Source organism: Stegodyphus dumicola, chromosome 9 (assembly GCF_044657685.1).
Source record: "Stegodyphus dumicola isolate Sdum_Otavi_A_Nest chromosome 9, ASM4465768v1".
In the NCBI taxonomy this organism is placed as follows: Eukaryota; Metazoa; Arthropoda; class Arachnida; order Araneae; family Eresidae; genus Stegodyphus; species Stegodyphus dumicola.
The window spans coordinates 140,659,525-140,682,572 of NC_140776.1; the positions used below are offsets into that span (position 1 = coordinate 140,659,525).

General features: G+C 35.1%; 1 protein-coding gene across 4 annotated transcripts in view; it reads left to right on the forward strand.

Annotated features, from left to right (window-relative positions):
• LOC118204727 (long-chain-fatty-acid--CoA ligase 1-like) overlaps positions 1-23,048 on the forward strand; it is a 132,621-nt gene that overhangs the window by 87,247 nt on the left and 22,326 nt on the right. For all 4 annotated transcript variants that reach the window (XM_035377025.2, XM_085824161.1, XM_035377024.2 and 1 more), the window contains 2 exons: positions 8,056-8,138; positions 12,296-12,446. In XM_035377025.2, coding sequence (XP_035232916.1) covers positions 8,056-8,138; positions 12,296-12,446 — 234 coding nt within the window. The remainder of the gene's footprint in view (positions 1-8,055; positions 8,139-12,295; positions 12,447-23,048) is intronic.

Sequence of the window (23,048 nt, forward strand, 5' to 3'; positions counted from 1 at the left end):
AGTAGAATTTACAAATCAATTATATTTGATTAAGGATTGGATTGGATTATTTAATTATGGCAAAGCACACGAGGGCTATCTGCCTAAAGGGAGGGATGCCTTCGTGGAGGACTTTCTAAGGGAAACTGGCCCGTATACACGTTACACATGGGGAAAACCACGAAACCGCCCATGCGGCCAGCCCGTTCGCGGCATTGGAAACTCGAACTGAACTACCAGTGTTCAGCGTCTTTACCGCTCGGCCGTTGGTGGGCTATTTAATTAAGGAATGACCATCTAAGTTAAGAAACAGCGTACCGTAACAACATTTCAATTATTGGTTCCGTATTTTTCATGTTACTCCCGATTGGCTAGCTACGTGATTTTTAATGAGTATTCGGATTTTACTAGTAACTTCACTTGGAAATCGCGCTTAAACTAGGTTAGTTGGTTATTTGAACATAGAAAGAACATGGGAGCTATTTGATTAAGATGCTTTCATAGAGAATCTTTGTAAAGAGAACCTAAAAAACTACGAAACCCAACCATGCAGCCTGGGTTAGACTGAGCAGCAAACAATTAGTATTTAACAATCTTTTCTTTTTCAAATGCTAGGCAACTGATGAGGCTCCAATTAAATCTCCAATTTAATATTTTATTTGTAAATATTTAAAATATTGTTGTATTCTTTGACACAAAAAGCAGAATTTAAGTTTTGTTAACTCGTTAGTAAACTACCAAGCCGTAGTGCAAATGAATATTCAATTTCTTTGGCAATAATTGTATTCACTTAATATTCTTGGAATATGAGCTAAAGAAGGAACGTTCTCGGAAGATTAAAGAAGTGTTTAAATCCAGTGATATTAGGTTTGTCTTACAAGCTCAGGATCAAAACGATTCTGCAATTGCCCGAGTAGTTGACTTGTAAATGGATGTGAATTAAGCAGATGACTTTTAATCTTACGTTATTTAGCCAGAAAACGTATTCCAAATGTTTTGTATTGCATGACAATGCATCTTTTCATTATTCAATAACCAGTCGGAGAACCGCTTGTGTTCGGAAAATAAGTATGTATATTCAATCGTCCTGCATGTTCTTCAAATTTGTCTTCTTGTGATTTTTTTTTCTTTCTCAAAAACTAAAGTTGCCTCTCAAAGGAAAGTTTTTTGACATTGAAGAGACAAAATTAAAATGACATCTACTTTTAGAGGCATGTCAAAAACAGATCTCTACAAACCTTCTCTTCCATTACATGCTGTGCAGTCAGACAAAAAGTTACATCAGCGTAAATTCTATAATCTATTTTTATTACACTCTGATTGCTTTATTAACATACAGTGAATATATACTAAATCTTTTACTTTAGCTTAAGTAATTCGGAATTTTTGACGGAATTGTTGTCGGAACTAGGACTTAGAAAATAAGTCAAATTGAATATTTCGATAACCCAATGAATTCAAGTTCGAAATTTCAATATTTTATTTTCGGAGGGAGGGGAAATGTTTTCAGTTTTGGTCCATTATACTAAGTATATTTGCTTCGATTTTTTATTTTTCCATAAAAGCGAAAATTTTACGCATGGTATACATATAACGCATAGCTTCAAATTAAAATTTAATAATATACAGAGTGGTTATAATTAAAGTTCCACATTGAAACGGTCATAAAAGGAAAACTACTGGATCAAATGTTATCAAACTTGGAAATCATGTAAAGGAGGTCATCGGAATTTATTTTCCGCGAAAAAAAGGAAGTTCGAATCCTCACCACCAGGAGGGAAATGGCGCTGTATGCAATATTGTTAAACGAAATATGGGTCGGAATCTAACTTAACCTTTTGTTAAACGGGTTTAATATGTTGTATACCCTTAAGAAACTTTGAAGTAGGCAAATTACCATTTAAAGACGTTAAATTCGATAAATGTCGAGTGCGTCATCCCTGTAAGTGAGAATTTCGTCCGTGAAAACCACGAATTAGCGATTAGAAAATGTGAGATCGCAAATCACTTTCACAAGTGCGTACAATCTGGAAATCGTTTTCTTACAGATCGATAATTTGTAATTTTTTAAGCCTGAATTCGGTACTAAAACATGAAGACACTGATTCAAAACGCTTTTAATCAATTTGGGTCAAAGAAATCTCTCATGTTATCTATCTAGTTCCATTGCATTCTCTTACTGCATTCGATTGCATAACAGTCATTTCACACCGTTTACTGTTGAATGACAGCTAGTTTTATAACTGAACCATTTTTTTCTGAAGAGCAGTCGACAGCTGGACCACTGCGATTGCAGCTCACTTAGAGCCAATATTAAAATGTTTCGTGATACATGAACTGCAGTAACGTGGCATTTTAGTACTACGATTTTTATGCAGGGCTGGGCACCACCTCAAGAGCGTCGCATAGTTACTTAGGCAACATTTCACGAATGAACGTCTTATAGGCCAACACTTCCCCTCTTCCCACCAGACCTCAACCTCTGTGACTTTTGTCTCAAAAGCACTGTTTATGGTGATAATCTAAACAATTTGGCAGAAATGAAAAATGTGATACACTGATAACATTCCTCCTGATATGCTATGTGTAACGTGTATACGAGCCAGTTTCCCTTAAAAAGTCCTCCACGAAGGCATCCCTCCCTTAAGGCAGATAGCCCTTGAGTGCTTTGCCGTAATCTAATAAACCAAACCAAAACCAAACCTGATATGCTAAGAGCTGCTGTTGAGAATGCAGTAACATGATTTAACTTGCTTTCGGAAAATGCTGGACGCTACATTGAACATGCTTTGTAACACGTTTCGGAAAATATTAAACACATTTTAAACAGATGTTTTCGTGTCTTATTTCATTTAACAATATTGTATACAGCGCCATTTTTCCCCTGATGGTAAGTTTTTGAACTCTTATTTTTCCGCCGAAAATAAATTCTCATAACCTCCTTTACACGATTCCCAAGTTTGATAACATTTGGTCCGGTAGTTTTCCTTTTATGACCATTTCAAAGTGGAACTTTAATAATAACCACCATGTAAAATAAGCTTTAAAAGTCTGACAGTTTGGTTCAAGTCCCAACTTTAAAAAATATATATATAAATATAAATTTTTATATTAATTCTCTTAGAAAGCATGTTTTAAGAAGCTAATTTTTCTCTCGCGTTATAGATTGTATAAAAAAACATGATCTTTAATATGATTTAGATTGTTTCAGCCGATATAAGAATCGGGTCACTCTGTGGTACAGAATAAACCCTGCTGGACTGTTTTATTTCTTTGTCATTTAGCAAAAATCTTTTAATTAAAATATTTATCCTTTGGACTTCGCTTTAAACTTTATTTATAGCTAAAATGACTAGAAAATGAAAAATTGTCTTTAGCTGAAACGCAATTCATATAATTGATATTTTAAAAAATTGACAAGAATGCAAAATGTATGGAAGTCTAGCAGTCGAAAAATCTTAATTTTCTTGTGTGATCACTGAAAATAGCTGTAGAAGGAAAGAAGAAAATTAGGGAGAAAAGTAAGCAAAAATTTGCAGGGAAATTTGGCTGTCAGACGTGCCAAGATGTTCAAAAAGTTGGACGCTTTCGAATATACTTTCAGGATACTTCAAAGAATTTAGGTGTTCAAAGAGAAAACACTTGGACGAGTACACCAGCAAATACCATCAATTGAGCTTGTGTTAACAGAAAAGACAAAACGATATCATTGCAGATTAAAGGAAAGAGCGACTTGTTTTAAACTATATGGTTGTGTAAATTACGTTATAAAACATCATATCCTATCATAAATGGTGAATCCCATGATTTCCTCAGTCGAATTATTTGAAGATTCAGGAGTTTATCCAGTGATGTATGTGGATGTCACTTAAAGATGTTTTTTTTCCATTCCTGATGAAACAGCGGCCGAGCGGTAAAGTCGCTGAACACTGGTAGTTCGGTCCGAGGTTCGAATCCCGCGAACGGGCTGGCTGCATGGGCGTTTTCGTGGTTTTCCCCATGTGTAACGTGTATGCGAGCCAGTTTCCCTTAGAAAGTCCTCCAGGAAGGCATCCCTCCCCTTAGGCAGATAGCCGCAGTGTGCTTTGTCATAATAAAATAAACCAAAACCTTTTGATGAAACCAGTCTTTCCTTTCATCTCATAGCTTCAAAATGTTTAGCCTCTAAAGACTGATAAAGGCTCTGACGAAATACTTCGTGAAGAACTTTCTAAGGGAAACCAGCTGTCATACGCGGTACACATGAGAAAATCCACGAAAACGCCCATGCAACCAGCCCGTTTACCGGGGTTCGAACCCCGGAGTGAACTACCAGTGTTCAGCAACTTTACCGCTCGGCCGTTTGTGGGCCTTTATGAAATGGAAGGCGATAACTTTATTTAAAATGATTGTCAGAAATACCAAAATGTTTCGAAAAGTTGGATACTTTTCAATATACTTTCAGAATGCTTAAAGAAACAGAGAAGAAAAATAAATTTTTTCGTAAAATTTAGTATTCGTATTTTTTTGTAATTTAAAACTTTTCAATCTTATGATATTTGATTCTTGCGATTTCAAAAATAAAATATTTAACTAAAATATGAATAACATTTTAAGAAACCAAATGTAGGATAAAATTGTGTAAAGCAATGGGCACAAAGATAAAACTGTTTAAAGCAGTGTATGCAAGTCATCCTAAGTTAAAATATCGGTTATACATCTCTCTTATTTATATATATTTTTTTTCTCAACGGAACATTGAAAGGCGTGTAAAACTGTGCTTTACTGTATTTTCTCTTTTAATATAGTATGCAGTTTTCAAACGCATCGTAGTCTGGGTTACAAAGTATTCTTCCGAAAAAAAACGCAGTTCAAATAAATAAAATCAAATTCTGGAAAATTGATATTAAAATATATTTAAAATGCTCAGTTCGAATGAATACATAGAAAATTTTTAAACAATTATCTGAAGAGACAATGCAACACAAACAATTAAAATAAAAGTATAAAAATTTAAAAATGACCTAAAATAATAGCTATGACGAAAAAAAATATATAAAGAAAACTATTTGAAAAAAAAAATAAACGCTACACCTTAATTTACGCAGTTCGAATAAGTAAATAGAAATTTTTAAAACAGTTATTCGAAAAAAAAAAAAAAAAAGAAAAAGAAAAACGTGCAACTTAAACAATTAAAATGAAATTCGAAAAAGAAAAAAATACTTAAAATAATAAGTTATAATTAAAAATATAATATAAAGAATATTATTTGGAAAAAAGGAACGATGGTGACTTTTTTTCCTAAGGAAACTAGGTTGCCATATATTAAGAAGTTCGCCAAGTGAAGTATTCTTGGCGCAAACTGACAAAAAAGTGGCAACATAAATTTGTGAATTTCTCCGTAAATTTCGCTCCAAATTTTACAAAATTTCCTATTTAGGCGTAATTTGAGTCGTAGAATCGAAATATGTAAAAAAATTGGTATGTTATTTCAGAAAAAGGTCCGATTTTGTGTCAAAATACCTATGTTAGAATAGTGCTATATATAAATCTAATATATATCCTAAGTCGCGCTTTCGAGACATGAAGAACGCAATTTGAATTTTGTCAATCGGCCCAGTAGATCGGGAGATATAGGACTGTCCCATTTTTTTTTTTTTTTTTTTTTTTTTTTTTTTTTTTGAGCAGTGTACATACGTCTGGCCACCGAAATCGTATATTCTGTCAAGCTTGGTGACATTTGTCATGTAACCTCTTTCTCCCTTTTCAAGTTTCAAGGCGGTAATCTTGCAAGGATGTAAAGCGCTGCCTATGAAGTTGTGCGATTCGTTTTGAAGATGGTGATTAGATGACACCGCGGTAGAGAATTGATGTAGTGCCTGATTTGGCAAGAAGAATTTGAATCACAGCTCTGTTAAGCGCACCGCATTATGGTACTGCCAAATACCATAAACGTAGGAGCCTTGATGATATTTCCCAGTTTCACAGTCTCTTGTTGTATGGTGTATTGAATTGCTATGTTGGAAAACTATTTGCTTTATACAGCGAACATGGAAGCCCCATGTAAACTGGCCTTTTAACATTATTCCGAGATATTTCATTTCTGAGCAAATCTGACGGTTTTACTTTGGAACTTCATTCTCGGGATTATATTAAAACACCATTAGATCCAACTACCAGTAGCCTGAATTTGATCTATTGAGATTATGAGCTTAGGTTCTTTTATTCAGAGCTAAAAAACCGTATACAGGCATTCTTGAGCTCTGGTTTCTAGGCAGCTTCGTCCGCTTACTAAAGAAAGTTCCTGATGCAGATTGTTGTCTTTATGTGAGCTGATTCGTCAAAGAGGTGAACAGTTGTATTAGAAACTATATTCAACAGGGTCGAACCGAAGAACTAGCCTTTTGAACATATTCGGAAGAGGGCCTTCGTCACTATAGTGCCCTTCAATGTCACCTTGTAGAATAATTAGGTTATATCGATATTGGAACGTGAAAAATGTACAGTGCTCTCACTTGAATTCGAACATCGGACCTTCAGAATGCGCTTCGGGAGTGCTTTCAGTTACAACATGAAGACACGCAGAAAGGCGAGAAAAAAAATCGTATACACTCTCCCTTTTAAAGGGCGACTGGAAATGACGGGACCCATTCGTAAACTCCTGGTGATGATCAATTATCATCCGCCAACTTTTAAATCCGGGGTTCACTGTTCAGACGTTTTAGAATTTTTCGAAGCCCGGAAACTGAAGAAATGGTCTGAGCCGTCCCCGGGATTCGAATACGCGTCAAGCGGGCTTTCAGACACGCCACACGAAACCCATGCAGAAAGGAAGAAGAAAATACCTTATAACCGTACTTCACGTGCATAGCTACGAATGAGGTCAACGAGTATGTCTGTGTATCTTATTCAGATCCTTCTATAAACTGTTCAGTAGATGAAATTAGAAACTGTTTAGTAGATGGTAGAAACACTTCAGTAGACGAATCTTAACAGGAAAAGTCAAAATTTTATTTTTGAAAACTCCAGTAGAGTTTTAATAAGCTCTTATGACAGGATACCAAATCTCATGAATGTTTACAAAAGTATTCACGCAATTAACAAGACGAAAAAATTAGTTCCCGTCAAATATAGGGACAATGCCAAATTTTCGATTTATTTATTGAAAAAATTATTTTACTGAAGGGAGAAATTGGATTTTCTGAACATATTGGAAAATACTTCATGGTGTAAAACATTTCCAAATTAGAGGGAAAGAAGAAGGGTTTTGGACTTGAATTTGATTGTGGCTTAGATTATTATGCAATACACGTAAGTAAAAAGTACGTAATGTCAATACGCGTCTCTGTGTTTGCCATGATTCATTCTGCCATGATTCAAATGCTGTAACTAACGCTGTTTTAGTTAATATTTCATGTTATCATCAAATAAGCCTTAAAAAGCTTATTTGATGATAACATGAAATATTAACATGAAATATAAAAAACAAGAAGCAAAAACGTTGATAACTTATTATTTTTGATATTAATAAGAAATAATAGCTTTTTGAAGAAGCAATGAGCTATTATTAATAAAGTAATGATAATTTTTATTTAGGTATATTAATTGATGGTGAACTTATTACACTAAAGCACACGACTGTTCTCTGCTTTGCAAGAAAGTTTCGAAGAAACATTGGCTGGTATTCCCATTGCATATATAAAAAGCCATAAAATGCTTATAGCGAGGATAGCCACTACCCTTGCTATAAGGCAAACTTTGCATGGACTAGCAGTGCTCAGCGACTTTATTCATTTTGTCACAAGTTAGGTTCATTTAATAGACTATACAGAAAACTGGATGTCAGAGAATGATGTACATAAAGATACGATAGTTAGATTGACAGAATAATAAAGCCTCTCATAATGATCAGTTTACTCAAATAGCTGGTTTTGAAGTGTACATCTTTTTGATTTCATTTTTAAGTTCGGAAATAAGATAAATTTCTGTTCAGAATGTTCATATATGTAAGACATATTGTTATATTTTTAATGGAAATAGAAGTTTTAATGTACAATTTTACGCTCATTCTTTTACTAAATCTTTGTTTCATTTCAGGTCAATGCTCAAGTCAAACGAAGCAAATTCAAAAAGTTTATGTTCGATTTCGCTTTGAGAAGGAAACAAGTGGAAATTGACAGGTAAATAAGTCATTAAAAATAACAGAACTAAAAATCAGTTTTGTAAAGCAGAAATGATATTAAGTTACTAGAATCAACGCAAATTTACTAACAGAACACAGATTTACTTGATTATGTAAAAATTTAAAAAAATCTGAACTTCGTTATTTGACAGAACGGATTTGTCTTTGAATCACTTTAGCAAAGTTATAATCAGAAAATGAGAAATGAACTGAGTTATTCGGTTAGCAATTTTATTTATTAGTTCCTTTTAAAGAGCCTTCTCTTGATTGGAACCAATCGAAAAGTGCACATTTGTTATAAACTGGGAAGTTAAATTTGATGTATGAGTAGATAATTCCTACTTTGCACAAAATTATCTACTCCATTCAAACTATTTGGGCATATTTTTCACGTAAAAAATATTTTTATTAAACGTTAATATACTTTGCGCTGAAATAACATTTATTCCAAGCATGTGCTGCGTTATCTGGTAGATAGAAACATTTATAAAGGGAGATGGAAATTGATATGGAAGGCATCGCTTTCCTTTAGTATTACTCTGTTGTCTGTATGCTTTGTCAAGAACTCTGAGATAGCAACAAAATATCTTCTTCAGCAGATGTTAAGAGGCGTTGTAAGCTCTCAGATCATAATGTTTAATGTGCCATATTTTCGATATCTCTTTTCCCAGGATCTCTCATAGAGAAGAATTTCAGATGCTTTTTAAAAATAAGGAAAACATATTATATTGTACTTAAAGGAGCATTTTGTAGAATCTCAGTTTTATAAATTTTATATGAAAAATCTTGCACTCTTTATTGACAGAACAGGTTTTATACAGAATAATTATTCACAAAGCTCATATTATTAAATACAGGGATATCTACAAAGTGTGTTACAAAGAATACATACAAAGTGTGCATCAAAATCTCATCGAAAAGGGATGAGAAAGATTAACTGATTCGTCGTCTGCATTCGAACTACAGATTTTCAAGTTTCTAACTGGACTTACCACATAAGAACTCATGGGTTAATTACTTGCACATTATAGTCCTTTTCATTCTCACAAATTTTCATGCATTCTCATGAATATTTGATGCGACATCTTTCGGTGAATTTCCTTACATTTTCCCCTATTAAAATGTCGCTCACTTAAAGAATGATCTTTTTACAAATCGCACGCTCATCTAAGCCGTAATGTCGCTGAATGCTGGTACTTCGACTGTGGCTAGAATTGCAGCAAACGGGCCGATTGCATTGCAGCTCTCATGGCGTTTTCCATGAGTAACATGAATTTAAGTCAGCTTCCCTAAAACGTCTTCTACGAAAGCATTGCCTCCTTTCATAAGCACACAGTACTCGAGTTGCTTTGTCTTAATCAACTAACTCAACCTTACCCTTTCAGTAGATGCTTCGTATATAAAATTGATTCTGATATTACAGTGCTGATTCTTACATAAAGCTGGATTATTAACATTTAGAATTGTGATAGAGGTTAACGTAAGATATTTTATCAAAATATTCAGTTTCAGATTTTAATTATTCTGAAATTCCTATTTATAAAGATTTTGAGATTTGGGCTCGCTTTCCGTAGTTATATTCAATTTTTAATGGTATTAGTAATATGATTAATTTGCAGGCTGGACAAACAATTTAGCTAGTATTAGAAAAAGGATGCAGTCTCTTTCTGGTTACTGAAAATATTTATTGCATTAATGCGTAAAGTTTCTGATGACTCATATGAAAATACAAGATCGCGTATGAAAATCTGAGAAAGGTTTTATTTTGTAAAACTTCAAAACATAATGTTACAAATGCTTAAACTGAGCACCATCGAGCATCAAAATTTGAAACTTAAATAATTACTTTTATCAAACAATAGCTTACTCATTAGCTGAACAATAACGATATACAGATGAAAATTTAAAAAGCCAAATTATGAAATAAAAATAATATATTGTTGCGTTTTACGGGTTCGTGAATTTGGTGCAACTGACGATAACCCTTGATGAAGAATCAAAATACAATTTATTCGCCAGTATTACACAGGAGAGTTCCGAAAACACGTTTAGAGTCGTCGAAAACTACGATAAACACGCTGAAACAATCAGCAACACAGCCTTCAGGCTATAACTGTAAAGACAGCTTCACGGCAAAGCACTAAGTACAGCTCCGGGCTCGGTTCAGTCGCTGTCAAGCTAATCTCTGACCCCAAAACACTGTTACTGAACTCGGCATATTACTGTACTCCGCGTACAGGCAGGCTATATATATATAGTTTTAACTTACCTTCGAGAATATTCTTGAGATAAACCGCTAAGAATGTGTTCTACACTAGTGAAATAAATTAAGAAAATTTGCATATTTTATCGAATCGCATGAAAAGAACTGAACTGAAGGAAAAACCACTGCTTCTAGATAAAAGTTCAAATCTTGTACGGCAAATACGAAAGCGTTCACGTGTGTGTAGACGCAGCTAGTAGAAAAACAGGCTTTATAAGCACGTAGAAGGTAAGACGAATTGCGTTCGCTAGCACACCTCGGCGAACTTCTTGGTGTTATCTTGCAGCAATCGGTTAAATTCACATCGGAACAGTAAAAATGAGTAACCACCAACGTTTAGATGATGGAATGAGATGGCGAATCGTGGAGAGGCTAGAGGAAGACCAATCGCAAGTCCAGATATGCAGAGAGTTTAATTTAACGCCCGGCGTCTTCTGTTCGCGTCAAATCTCACCTATGTAAACAGTTCCAGGATACTGGATCCAACGAGAGGAAACCTGGGCAAGGTCGTCCAAGAGCCACGACGGCCAGAGAAGATCGCTATTTGTCCATTTTAGCGAGGCGTAACAGAAGGGCTACAGCTTCTCGGGTCTCTCGGGACCTGTATGCAGCCACAGGAACCCGTGTAACCAGGGTGACTGTTTTCAAGAGACTGAATGAGAGAGGGTTATTTGCCAGAAGACCGGCTGTTTACGCCCCGCTCACGTCTACGGACAGGAAAGTCCGATTAGCATGGTGCAGGCAGCATAGTGATTGGAGTACGGAGCAATGGGCGAACGTTCTGTTCACCGATGAGTCCCGTTTTAGCCTAAACACCGATTCTCGCCGTACTTTCATAAGGGGGAGAACCAGGGACCCTCTACCTACTCTCCAATGTCCGCGAAATCAAAAATTATGGCGGTGGAGGTGTAATGGTATGGGCAGGCATCATGTTGGATTGCAGCACACCTCTCCACGTCTTTGACAGAGGCACTGTGACGGGTGTAAGGATGAGGTCTTGGAGACCTATGTTCGCCTTTTCCGGTGTGAAGTGGGCCCCGAGTTCGTCTTACAGGACGATAACGCGAGGCCACATAGAGCTCTTCTGGTTGGCGAATTTCTCAAAAGAGAGGATATTCGCCGGATGGATTGAGTAGCCAGATCTGCAGACCTCATGTCTGGGACGCTCTGGGGAGGGTAACTGTAACTCGCAACCCCCTTCGAGAACCATCCAGGAACTGAAAACAGCGTTGCTGAATGAGTGGGACCAATTGCCACAGGCACTGATAAACTGCCTTATTTCCAGTATGACATCACGCTGCGAGGCCTGTATGGCTGTAAGAGGGGACCACACCCCCTATTAACCCATTTCTTTTCTGTCTTCTGCAACCGCTGTTTCAGACCTTCAGACTCTCATGAGTGTTACACACGAACATGTGTGTCTATTATAACTGTTAAATGTTTATTGTGTTTGTATTATATCAACCTATGTTCACACCAAATTTTGTTAAAATCTGTCCACTAGTTCTAGAGATCGTAGATCAAATATGAAAATTCTCTTAATTTCTTACACCAGTGTAGAATATTCTCACTCCGTCTATGGCATACCGCCAATTTTGTCGCCAAATGTCGCCCAACGGGCGATTTCGCGTCAAATCTGACAACCTTGCCTTTCCCTGCCACTTTCTCGCAACCCTACCCCCCTTGCGGGGAAGCTATGTCACCGCAGCTGGCCTTTTCATACCAATATAAATTAGAGCATTGACAATATAAATATTCTTATATTCTTTAGACTACTTGTTTGTCGAAGTAATTGAATCATTTACTTTTCAGGTGACTGTAACTTTGATTTGCCATATTGAAAAATGTTTTGTTTAAATGACTAATATTATGGTTTTATATCTTTTTCTTAGGCTTATCTTAGGAACAAATAGCATTTGGGACAAATTCGTTTTTAAATCTATACGAGAAGCCACGGGTGGTAGACTTCGACTGCTTATGTCTTCTGCAGCGCCAATAGATGGGAAAATTCTCAAATTTTTCACCTGCGTTTTAGGCTGCGTGGTATGTATTGCTTTTTTATATTTTTCTGAATTAATATATATACCTGCATGAAGTTAAATTATTTAACTTCTTTTCATTTTAATGCGTAACTTTTTTTTGAGTAATTCAAAACGGGAACAGAAATGCTTTCGTGTATTACAATTGTAATTGCATGTGTGGCCCTGCATCTTGCCTAAATTGACCTGAGATGAAGTAAAGATGAAATTGATAGATTCCATTTTATTATTGAAACTGACTAATCTTCAATTATTCTTTTTTTTTTACTGCTGAATGACTTCAAATGGCAACAAGTGGATGTCTTTATTATACGCTGAGATGTGCATAAATGCAAAAAGTTTCAGAAACCTTTACAAAGAGGTTTATTTCTTATGTTCATCATAAGCTGAGTGCAAAAGCTGAACAAATAAACTAAATGAAACAAAAGCTGAACACCCTTAAATAGGAGACCTTAACCATACTGTCCAGAATTCTTAATGTCAGAATTTTCTATCTTCATTTTTCTGATAAAAATCCTTGGAAAGATTACGTTTCTAGTCGGACAATGACATGAAAAATGATATATGTCGGACGTGTTAAGTAGCAGTTAGCAAAATTACAACAAAAGCTCAAATTTAATGATTCATTAATGTGACAACAAATATAGATTCTGAAGATTGCATCTAAATCCAATAAAATCTCAAATGGAAAATCCTTCATATGTGTGTACAAATATTGCCATAATTGAAATACCTTTAATGGAGCAAAAACAGAAATCTTAATTTACTACACGTATTAGTGTTTTTCTGCTTGGCAAAGGTAAATGCATTTTTTAAGTAACCATGAATGTAATACGTTCAGTTAAGAAACAAAAATTGTAGAGACATTAGCTATTTTTTGAAAGCAGGAGAGATGAAAAATGAGCAATGCCTTCACCGCGACTCGAACCCCGGACCTCTCGAATACGCGCCAAGTGTACTGACCACTACACTACGAAGGCATGCTAAGAAGGCGGGAGGAATACCTTATATACTCCCCCTTTTAAAGAGCGGCTGGGGATTAGGCGACCCAATCGCCAAATCCTGGTGATGGATAATCATCATCGAACACCTTTTTTAGTTCGTGTGCCACTGTATAGACATTAGGTTAATTTTGATATGAGGAAGCTGAAGAAATGTGCAGTGACCTCGCCGGGACTCGAACCTTGTACCTCGAATACGAATACGCGTTGAGCGTGCTGATCATTACACCACGAAGGCATACTAAGAAGGGGGGGGAGAAATACCTTATAAAATATCAATCTTGATGTACTGCATGTATCTTTACAGCATGATTAGCTAAGTTAAATATACTTTAACTAAACTATACATACTTAAAGTATCATAAGTGTTTGGTGTAATGAAGCATTAAACAATGCTCAAAAGAAACAGAGAGATTTAATATCGAAAAATTGTATGCCTGTCTGAAAGTCTGTTATTAATTCCGGAGAAAATGGAGACAGTTTCAATGTAGCTACTTAACTTTTTAACTTTCCTAGCGATATTCGTAAATAATAAATGAATTTAAAATAGAAATACTTAATTCTTAAAAATAAAATTCGTCCCCTTTTGCCCATTTAAATCATAGAAGAAAAATCAATGTTCTTAAAGCATAATCAAATTGCCTCCGGCATGTCATCTTGCAGAAAAATCTGAAGAGAGAATTTATTTTTCTCCGGAAATTTATGATTGAGCTTTTTATCGAACTATTCAACTGATTATAAAAGCTTTTCAGCTATTGTCATCAGAAAAGCATTTTCCCTCCAGCTAAGAGGAAAATCTTAGTTTACTACAAGAACTAAATGCTCATAAATTTTTAAGGCTTCGCTTATTTATTACATGCTTAGCTGCAGTTCAAGCGGAAGAAATTTTTTATTTTAATTTAGATTTTGTCTATCTTTTAAATTCTTTACGAAGTTATTCTTAATTTTGAAGCAAAAATATCACGGGACATCCAAATCTTAATTTTGGTAAAGGAAAAAATAATAACTGGAAGGGAAAAAAAACATATCTCATTTACTTTCAATATTAAAAATTAAAAATAACCTTGAAGAATCTCTGATTAAGCGAGGAAATTTATTTTCCAAAAATTCTTTTCTTGTTTGAAGAACAATATATGGTATACTGGAGGTAAGTTTATTTACATTTTTGCTAAACATATCATTTCTGAATTTGAAGATTTTAAGTTTTGAAAAAAAAATTATATTTCTGTAAATATTGACTAATTTTCATTGCAGTAAAACACATAAAAATTATATGACTACGACGTCATTGCTTCGTAAAAGAAATTTGAGGGAAATTGAATCTGTCAAAGAGGTATAAAAAAGGAGAATAAAATTATGTACACAGGATTATTAATAAATTGACGGTTTTAACGTTTGAGTGAATTCTCTATTATAAACTGGCAACTCTGCCGTTTAATGAGAGTATTCATTTTGTCCCGAATAAGTTCCAATGATAATGTCACATAGAAATCTTTATATATATAAGCTGCTAAAGTGTGTGTCGCAGATAGTTTATTGTTGCCACTCGGAAAAATGAGTGCGGGAATTAACGTTTCCGCAGATTTTAATTAATATTTCGGCCGATTAAAGTCGTACGAAGATGAGAACGAAATAGATGGATTCGGAAATTTTTTTGGAATCCGAGGATACGCGTCTCGAATTTCAACTCGGCGCCGTTCCGTAGATATACAAGAGAAAAGAATTTGGCACGTAGCCAAATCCTTCTAATAGGGAAAACCCAAGAAAGAGAATGGAAAAAGTAGGAGAAAATTAGTTTTTAATTAATATCTCGGCTAATTAAAGTCCCAAGAAGACGCGAATGGTCAAAATGACGTGCCGCGGACTTGCGGAATCCAACGGTGTGCTTCGCTAAGCCAGGGAGCCAGCCGTTACGGAGGAGAGGATGTCATTTCACCCCATGTTGTTACTTCACACCATGAGGCTTAAGTGTTTGTTTGTCGCCGATAGTTTATTGATTGCTTGCGATTGCTTAAGTGTCTGTTTATCGCCGATAGTTTATTGTACTAGGCAATGGGGTGAAGTTGCCTTTGCTATGACTATCAGTAAGTCTCAGGGTCAAATGCTTAAGTGTGTTGGCATTTTTTTAACTTAGCCTGCATTTGGACACGGTCAACTTTATGTTTCTTGTTCAAGAGTTCGTGAAAGAGCTCTAAATTAAACGTAAACTAACGTAAAATTAAAAATAATTTATGGTCCTCTGCACGGCGAGCTTAGAAACGATGGAAAGATCTACACAAGAAATGTTGTTTACGAGAGATCTTTGACATGTGAATTAACATTTTATTATTTAAATCACCTTTATTTATTGAGTTAGCGGTGGCTCTTAAGAAATGTACCGCCAGTGGTTTCTTTCATTGCACTCTACTTTAAACAATTAAGCAAGTAGAAGGGGGAAATCCCGTGGGGCAGTAAGCAAAGGGGCGTCCTCGCCGCCTACCCTGGGTAATTCAGTTTAAACTAGCAGACGCCTTTGCACAAATCATTTTAATTACAATTTATAATATCTAGAACAGCGGTCATTTCGTATGATCACCGGGCTTTCTAGTTTAAGTATAACGTAACTTCATAGGCACCTTGTAATAATAATAATCATTTTCAGTTTGCTTTGTATACTATATTGTATCTTAATATGACCTTATAAATAAATAAAATAAAACAACTATTTTTTATATTAAACTTATACATTGTGTTATAAGTTATATAGTCGTATAGACCATGTAACGTACATATACGTTATAACTTGTGTTATATTGTACATAACTTATATACATTAAGTAGGATGTGCATATGTAGTTTAAGTGCGTCTATCTCAGCTTCAGTACTTTCGTACTCTCACTCTGCATATATATTATTAATATTTACAAAAATTTGCATTGCAGTAAAATTTTCACCCTGCATATATATGCAGATTATACTACGTATATTAGCAACCACTTTAAAAAAGAAATCGCCAAATTTTTAGAATGTGCTAAATTCTGGTACCCAGGCATATAATAATTCACTTTTAATAAGCAACGTCGCCAATTTAATATGTGATCTTTTCGCTATGTTCCAAGTTCCAAAGGTTTTTACAGACAAATTCTGATATTTTTTATGTTAAGTTCAAAATATGTACTTATGGGATTTGCTTACGATGGAAATAATACGATTAATTTGTTTTTTCAGGAATCCAGTATTTCGCCGTAAAATCGGCAGCGGAACATTTACTTTGTTCTTAAAGCGATCACCACGAAATTTCTACTAAAAACAAAAAAAGAAAATTTTGTTTATTGTTGTTACAAATGCTCATTTGTCTGACCTAGTCAGCCCAAGCCCACGAAATTCTTCGTAGCAAGAAGCGCAATTTGACGCTTGTCGTTGGCAACAGCTTTGAGCACCTTGCAGGAGTCAGTGCGATTTAGCTCAGTTCCGCCCTCAGTTATGATGGAGAGCACCCCGGGGGGATGACGGGTCCGAAAATCTCCCACACCTCTCTTCTACCACAATCTCTCGAAAGGACATTTGCAAACATTAATTTCTTCTCCGGGATTCGAATCCGGGCCCTTGGGCACGACAGTCAGTGACGCAAGTCACTGTACCATTTGAGCGGCTCGTTACGTTTATAAGTAGGTTTACTGATTGATTTACGAGATTAACACATACTTTTTTTAATCAACGTATAAAAAACTGCCATGTTCCACAAAGTATCGCATTAAGCTTATAGAAGTAAAAATGATCAATACAAAGAAATAAGCAGTAAAAAGGAAAAAACTTACGAATGATTAGAATAATTTACAATGAATTTTCGAAAACAGTCAAAAAAAAACTTCTCTCGGGAAGAAACTGATAAAAATCAGGAGCCCCATCAGGAATATCAATATTTTTAAGTTCCAGTTTTAAGATCTTTCTTTTACTTTCAAATTTGGAGCATAGAAGAAGACGTGTTCAACATTTTCCTTGCCATCGACGTTGCAATCTCAAAAAATCTCTTAACCCAGCTCTATGCTCAGATAACTTTTAAAACTTCCACGGTCTGTTAGGAATTGGGTGATAAACACCTAATTGAAACATATGTACGAACCAGCCTGTTCTCCACAGAGGGATTCCTTGGGCAGATAAGCAATAGTGTCCTTTGCCATAATAAACTAAACTAGAACCAAACTATACCGTCGATTATGAAAGTTGGAGGACATCCCATCAAAAATGCACCAAGCATTCCTACGGAGTCCTTAAGGAACTGATGCCTCTATATTTAATAAACAAGCAGAATTCTACAGGCTTTATTTTTGCGCTTGGTCGATTTAATCGGCTTTGTCGAAAGGCTTTCGTCGATTTAGGCAGTTTTTTGTCAAAATGTATTACAGGTTGGTCGGCCATATTCAGCTGACCCTATTGTGTAGATTGATATACACGTTTTTAAAGGTTGTATCACATAACTTTGAAAATAATCTATTGCTCTCTGTTCTACAGAATGCAGGTCTAAATGTTTAATCATTTTTTTTCCAACTGAATGAAACAAATGCAGCAGTAATTAGTTTATATCCTTGTACGTAAAAGCAAAGCGTGGTTTATCGAGAATCAATAAGGTTCACGTCAAATGCAAGCGCACATGCAAAATATGTGTTCTTAACTTCATGTTCCACAAATGGCGCTAAATAGCACTGCTTGAGGACAATTTCACGGGATAATATTTAAGTACCTAAATATTTTGTTTGCATTTGCTTTATATAGCTATCGATTTGTTTATATTTCTATTTCCTTTGTTTTTGCATTTTATGAGTAAGTAATTGTTTTATTGCCATTTAATTTAAACAAGATACATATAATTCTTTATAGCTAATTCGTACGTCACGTTAAACTGAAGATATTAGAATTTGTTGCTCGATGAATTTCGTAAAGATGTTAAAGAGACTTTCTGCTAAATTTAGCAATTTTTTGAAATATCTCGAATTTTCAATTAAAACTAGAGTGAACAGACAAACAATGAGAAGGATAAATGCAATGATAAGCTATCAAAAAAGGGCTATATAACTATGTAATAAGGGCGAACATTATCTTATTAAAAACAAAATATAAAATTCTAAGTAAATGCTACATTTTTAACAAAAATAGAAAATATAAATAACTGTGCATGAACAAAAGTAACTTTAGAGTAAGGAAAAAAAAAAAAAAAAAAAAACTCCTCAAATTTTCAAAATGTAAAAAAAAATCACAAAATATCACAAAAATTACAACATAAATTTAGCGAACAAATCTCTGTATGCTATATAATTTATACAGAAACAGCCACAAATTATTTTCTTCTTCTTTTGCTTTAGTGAATTTTTAGAAGGCTTTAAGCCAAGGATGATTTTTTAAGAAATATTTTACATAAAGTTAGAGAATAAATTCTCTTAAATATATCACATTTAAGGAGATATTCATCAAATCTTAAATATATTGTACTGTCGAGAGGATCATTTTGAGGAAATACTGCTCATCAAGCTCAAAGCTCCTTTACCTCCAACAATGCTAATAGTCACTGCACTGACTTAAAATGCGGCAGCTTTCTTTAAGAATTTTTAACTTTCTGTTGAGCTTTCTTGTAAAACATATAGAAAAAAGTCATGTTTCAATATAAAATTTAATGTTTACCAAAGTAAGATTTTGACAGGCAAGACGTGTTTTTCTTGGAATAACTAGCAAGCAAACAAAAAGAACAAGGGGTTCTAAAAATTAGAGATAAATAATCGTACGAGTAACCCTCTCCCCTAGAACTCTCTGCAGGATATAGGCAAAACGGGAAAAAGAATAAGAAGTGATATGAGAAAATTTTCGAAATCCCTTCTTTAGTGAGTATATGAGATTTTGACACGTTTTGGGCTTTTGTAGTCAACAAAACAAAACAAAACAAAACAAAACAAAACAAAAAAAAAAAAGCATGCTTTTTTTTGCCTATGCAGTCGGATGTATTTACCAATATTTTTACTTTGGTATTCTGATATATAGCGTTCATTTCGGAAGTGAAATTAAAGAAGTTGTGGTTTCAAACGACTGGACACTTACAACTTTTAATGCATTCGTCGAGAAGACTCAATAGCCACCGGGAATTTAGCTGTCACCGAGAATGCGGTCAAGCTGCACCACAGGCGGCCAGCGATTTTGTACCTGAGAGAACAGGGAAGTTCTGTCCCATGTATGATAGAGAACACTCAGATGTACAGATCTAAGGATCCCCAATCCCTCTTTCTCTTCCTCGAAAGAGCTTTTGGTTTGTTAGTACTTAAACTATCGTCATGCCGCACAAACACTCTATACTTAGAAACACCAAGCCTTCTCCGGATTCGTACCCGTTCCGAGGGATACGATAGCCAGCGTTGCTTATCATTATGCAAATCAAGGTGGCGAAATTTAATACCCTCTTTATAATTTTTTTTCAGACGATCCCTTGATGCTTTCTACACCTTATATTAAAACGAACATCTTCTGCTATTTTTAACGCATTATACGGAATATAATCGTTTCCGAACTTCATTAAATACCGAGTTTTGAGTATAGTTAAAGTATTTATTTCAGACAGCAATCAGCATGAATAACGTATGATATAAGGCACTTAGGTAAAAAGCGTATATTTCTTTCCCTCGTGAAATTATGTCCAAGCATTTTCATCACGATTAGAAAACTCTTGATCTGTAGTAGACTTTTGACAGCGCAGAAGGATAATTAAACGACAAACTATGATCTGTAAGTAAAACAAATAGTATACGAAACAGTTACTGTATTTTTGGAAGCAAAATGCATTTATTTATGTCCATTTTTTAATTTAATCTGTTAAGTTTTCTTCTCAAGACTTCCCTCAGAAAAAGTATAGCGCGTAGTTTTTCCCTCATTATTTTTATGGGGCAAAATTAGTAAATGCAGGAAGAAAACTGGTCAAATAAATATGTCTAGTAAATAAATAAATGAGTAGACAAAAAATAAAAGTAGAAAGCAAACAGCCTTCCGGTGTTTAGAATGTTTTATTTATCATCACATTCTTTCTTAGAACTCAAAAACGTTTTTTTCAGAAGTAGGTAAAGTATGAGAAATAACTGCTATTCTCTATGAATGAAACAAATTACACACGAATATTGGAATTATCGCTGTCATTGCTATTTTTGCATATTTTAAATGATATTGTGACAGTTCTTAATCTCAACGCATTTAATATTGCAACAGCTCTCAAATAGGCTTAAGTGATGTTTTGCCTTTACGCCAATAAATAAGAAGCGCGCTACATTGAAAAAATGTTTTATTTTTAAAGGATATAAAGTATATGTAAGTCTACCAGTGGTCGATTGGTGAAAGCAATAATTACTGGCGCATCGTTCAAAATTAAGGGAAGTTTCAGTTTTAATCGATATCTCCAAAACTGACTGACAGATTGCGATGAAATTTAGTATGCACATTAAATTATACCTTCAACAGTCAAGATGCACGTGCATGTTTTGTTTTAAGGCTCATTGGCACGGGAAGATCTAACACAAGAGTTATAATATCGAACAAAAAAGGATGCTAATAAATAGTGCGATCTGCTATGATAGTCATTTCACAATTTGATTTAAATATCAGAAATGAAGCAATTAGTGAGACTTTGTGGAATCAGTCCCACATTTGCAACAACTCTGTTTTCGGATGCTGGAGAGTTCTGAGAGGAGAGAAGAAGAGTAGCAGTTGCTGTTTCAAAAGCGTTCAACCATGTTCAAAGAGATTTAGATCTGAAGATCTTTCTATCCAATCCATTCAGTTAATATGCTTACTTTCCACAAAATCCTCTAGCACATTAGGCTTAGATGGATGAGCTTTGCCGTCCACAAAAATGAACTGAGCGTCAACCACATCCCTGAAAATTAAATATAGATCTCTAAGAACTATTTGCAAGAAGACACGTTGCTTTCGTACCGCTCACGTTTGCGAATAAGAACGTTCGTTTAGCATGATGGAAAGCACATCGACTTTGAAAAAAGTATCATGGAGGAACATTTGTTTTCATAGGTGATTCCCGATTCAGTTTAACCATTGAGCCTTGGTACAGTTTCATTTAAAGAGAACCTCAGGGGCCAACATCCGAAAAAAGGGTCAGTGCTGAAGCGGAGGTTTGAGGTCTTTGTTACTGATGCCTGGTATAGGAAAGGATACTTTACAGCCTTTTCAGGAGTTCAGTTGGCTCTTAGTTCATTTTATGGATAAGAAATCCATATAGGGCTAATCTGATGGATGATTTTCTGGTAAGTGAGGATATTAACCGGACGAATAGCTCAGCCAGCCCCCTAGACCAACATCCTATAGAACATGTCTGGGTTTTGAGAGGACTATTAAGACTCCAATCGAGAATTCTCTAGGACTTGGAAACTACTTTGCTGCAGAAGTGGAACCGATTGCCAGAGGGACCGATTGACTCCTTTCCAATATGAAGTCCTATTATAAGAATTTTGCGAGAGAATCATACATTATTTTAGCCTTGTTTTGTTTAATCTCGGAACCTGAGTTTTAAACCTTCCCGCGCTGTCAATATCATGCGCGTGTACATAACTGTTGTGTGATACATATTTTTGGTATTATACTAGCCTATGCCCACAGCAAATTTCATTAAAATATCTCTATCAGTTTTGGAGAAAATCGACCAATTACGAAATTTATTAACTTGGAACACTAGTACAGTTCTATCATGGTTTAAATCGTGGCGAACTAGTTGGCTGTGTGAGAGCTTTCACAGTTTTCCTTTTGTAAAACATGAATAAAAGTCAGTTACTCTTGAAACGACCCGTCTCCGAAAACATTTCTCTCTTTGGTAAGATAACCGCCTGGTACTTTGCCTAAATCAAATAAACTAACTCCTCTCGCCAGATAATAAAGTACATATAATTGAGATTTCGTTTCGTGATTTCCCGAATAAAAGATTTGAAAATAAATTTTGCGATCTTCGAAATAAAAGCTTTAGATTTCCATTTCTTGCATACTGGCACAGAAGGAAATGTCATCTGCGATAGGTAGGCGTCAACAACATACCCTTATTGGTCGACAGGCAAACAAGCCACCCATCTAGGATGTCTTCAGGCCACGATAAATAGCGGGTATCGGACATCCAGTAAATGTATGTGGCTTGTGAACTCACCCTTGTTTGCCATTAGTCTCTTCGCACCTGTAGTTATAACATATGTCTGTCCTCCATTCTCATTATTGCTCTTCGATTATCATTACTAAACCTTTCGAAAGTTATTCTTGTGTGTTCTTTAAAAATCTGTTCAAGCCCATGAAAGCTATGTTGTGTCCAATTCCGACCGCCTAAATCACATTATTTTCTCATCGTTCTCTTCCAGCTTCAAACACCTCAATGTCTAACTTCGGGTAAAACCGTATATGCCGTCTAAAGGAGTGTTTATTGGATATATCTCACTACAACAGCAAGTCACTGTTTTTCAAGCCGTTGTATATTGTGCAATAGGTTCTCGGAAATGCTAAATGTGCATCGTCTTTGTACATGTATGATTTAGGATTTGTACTCTTCATATACTCCCACAGTAATTCATACTGCATATGTGTTCCCAAGATAACCAAAAATGTTT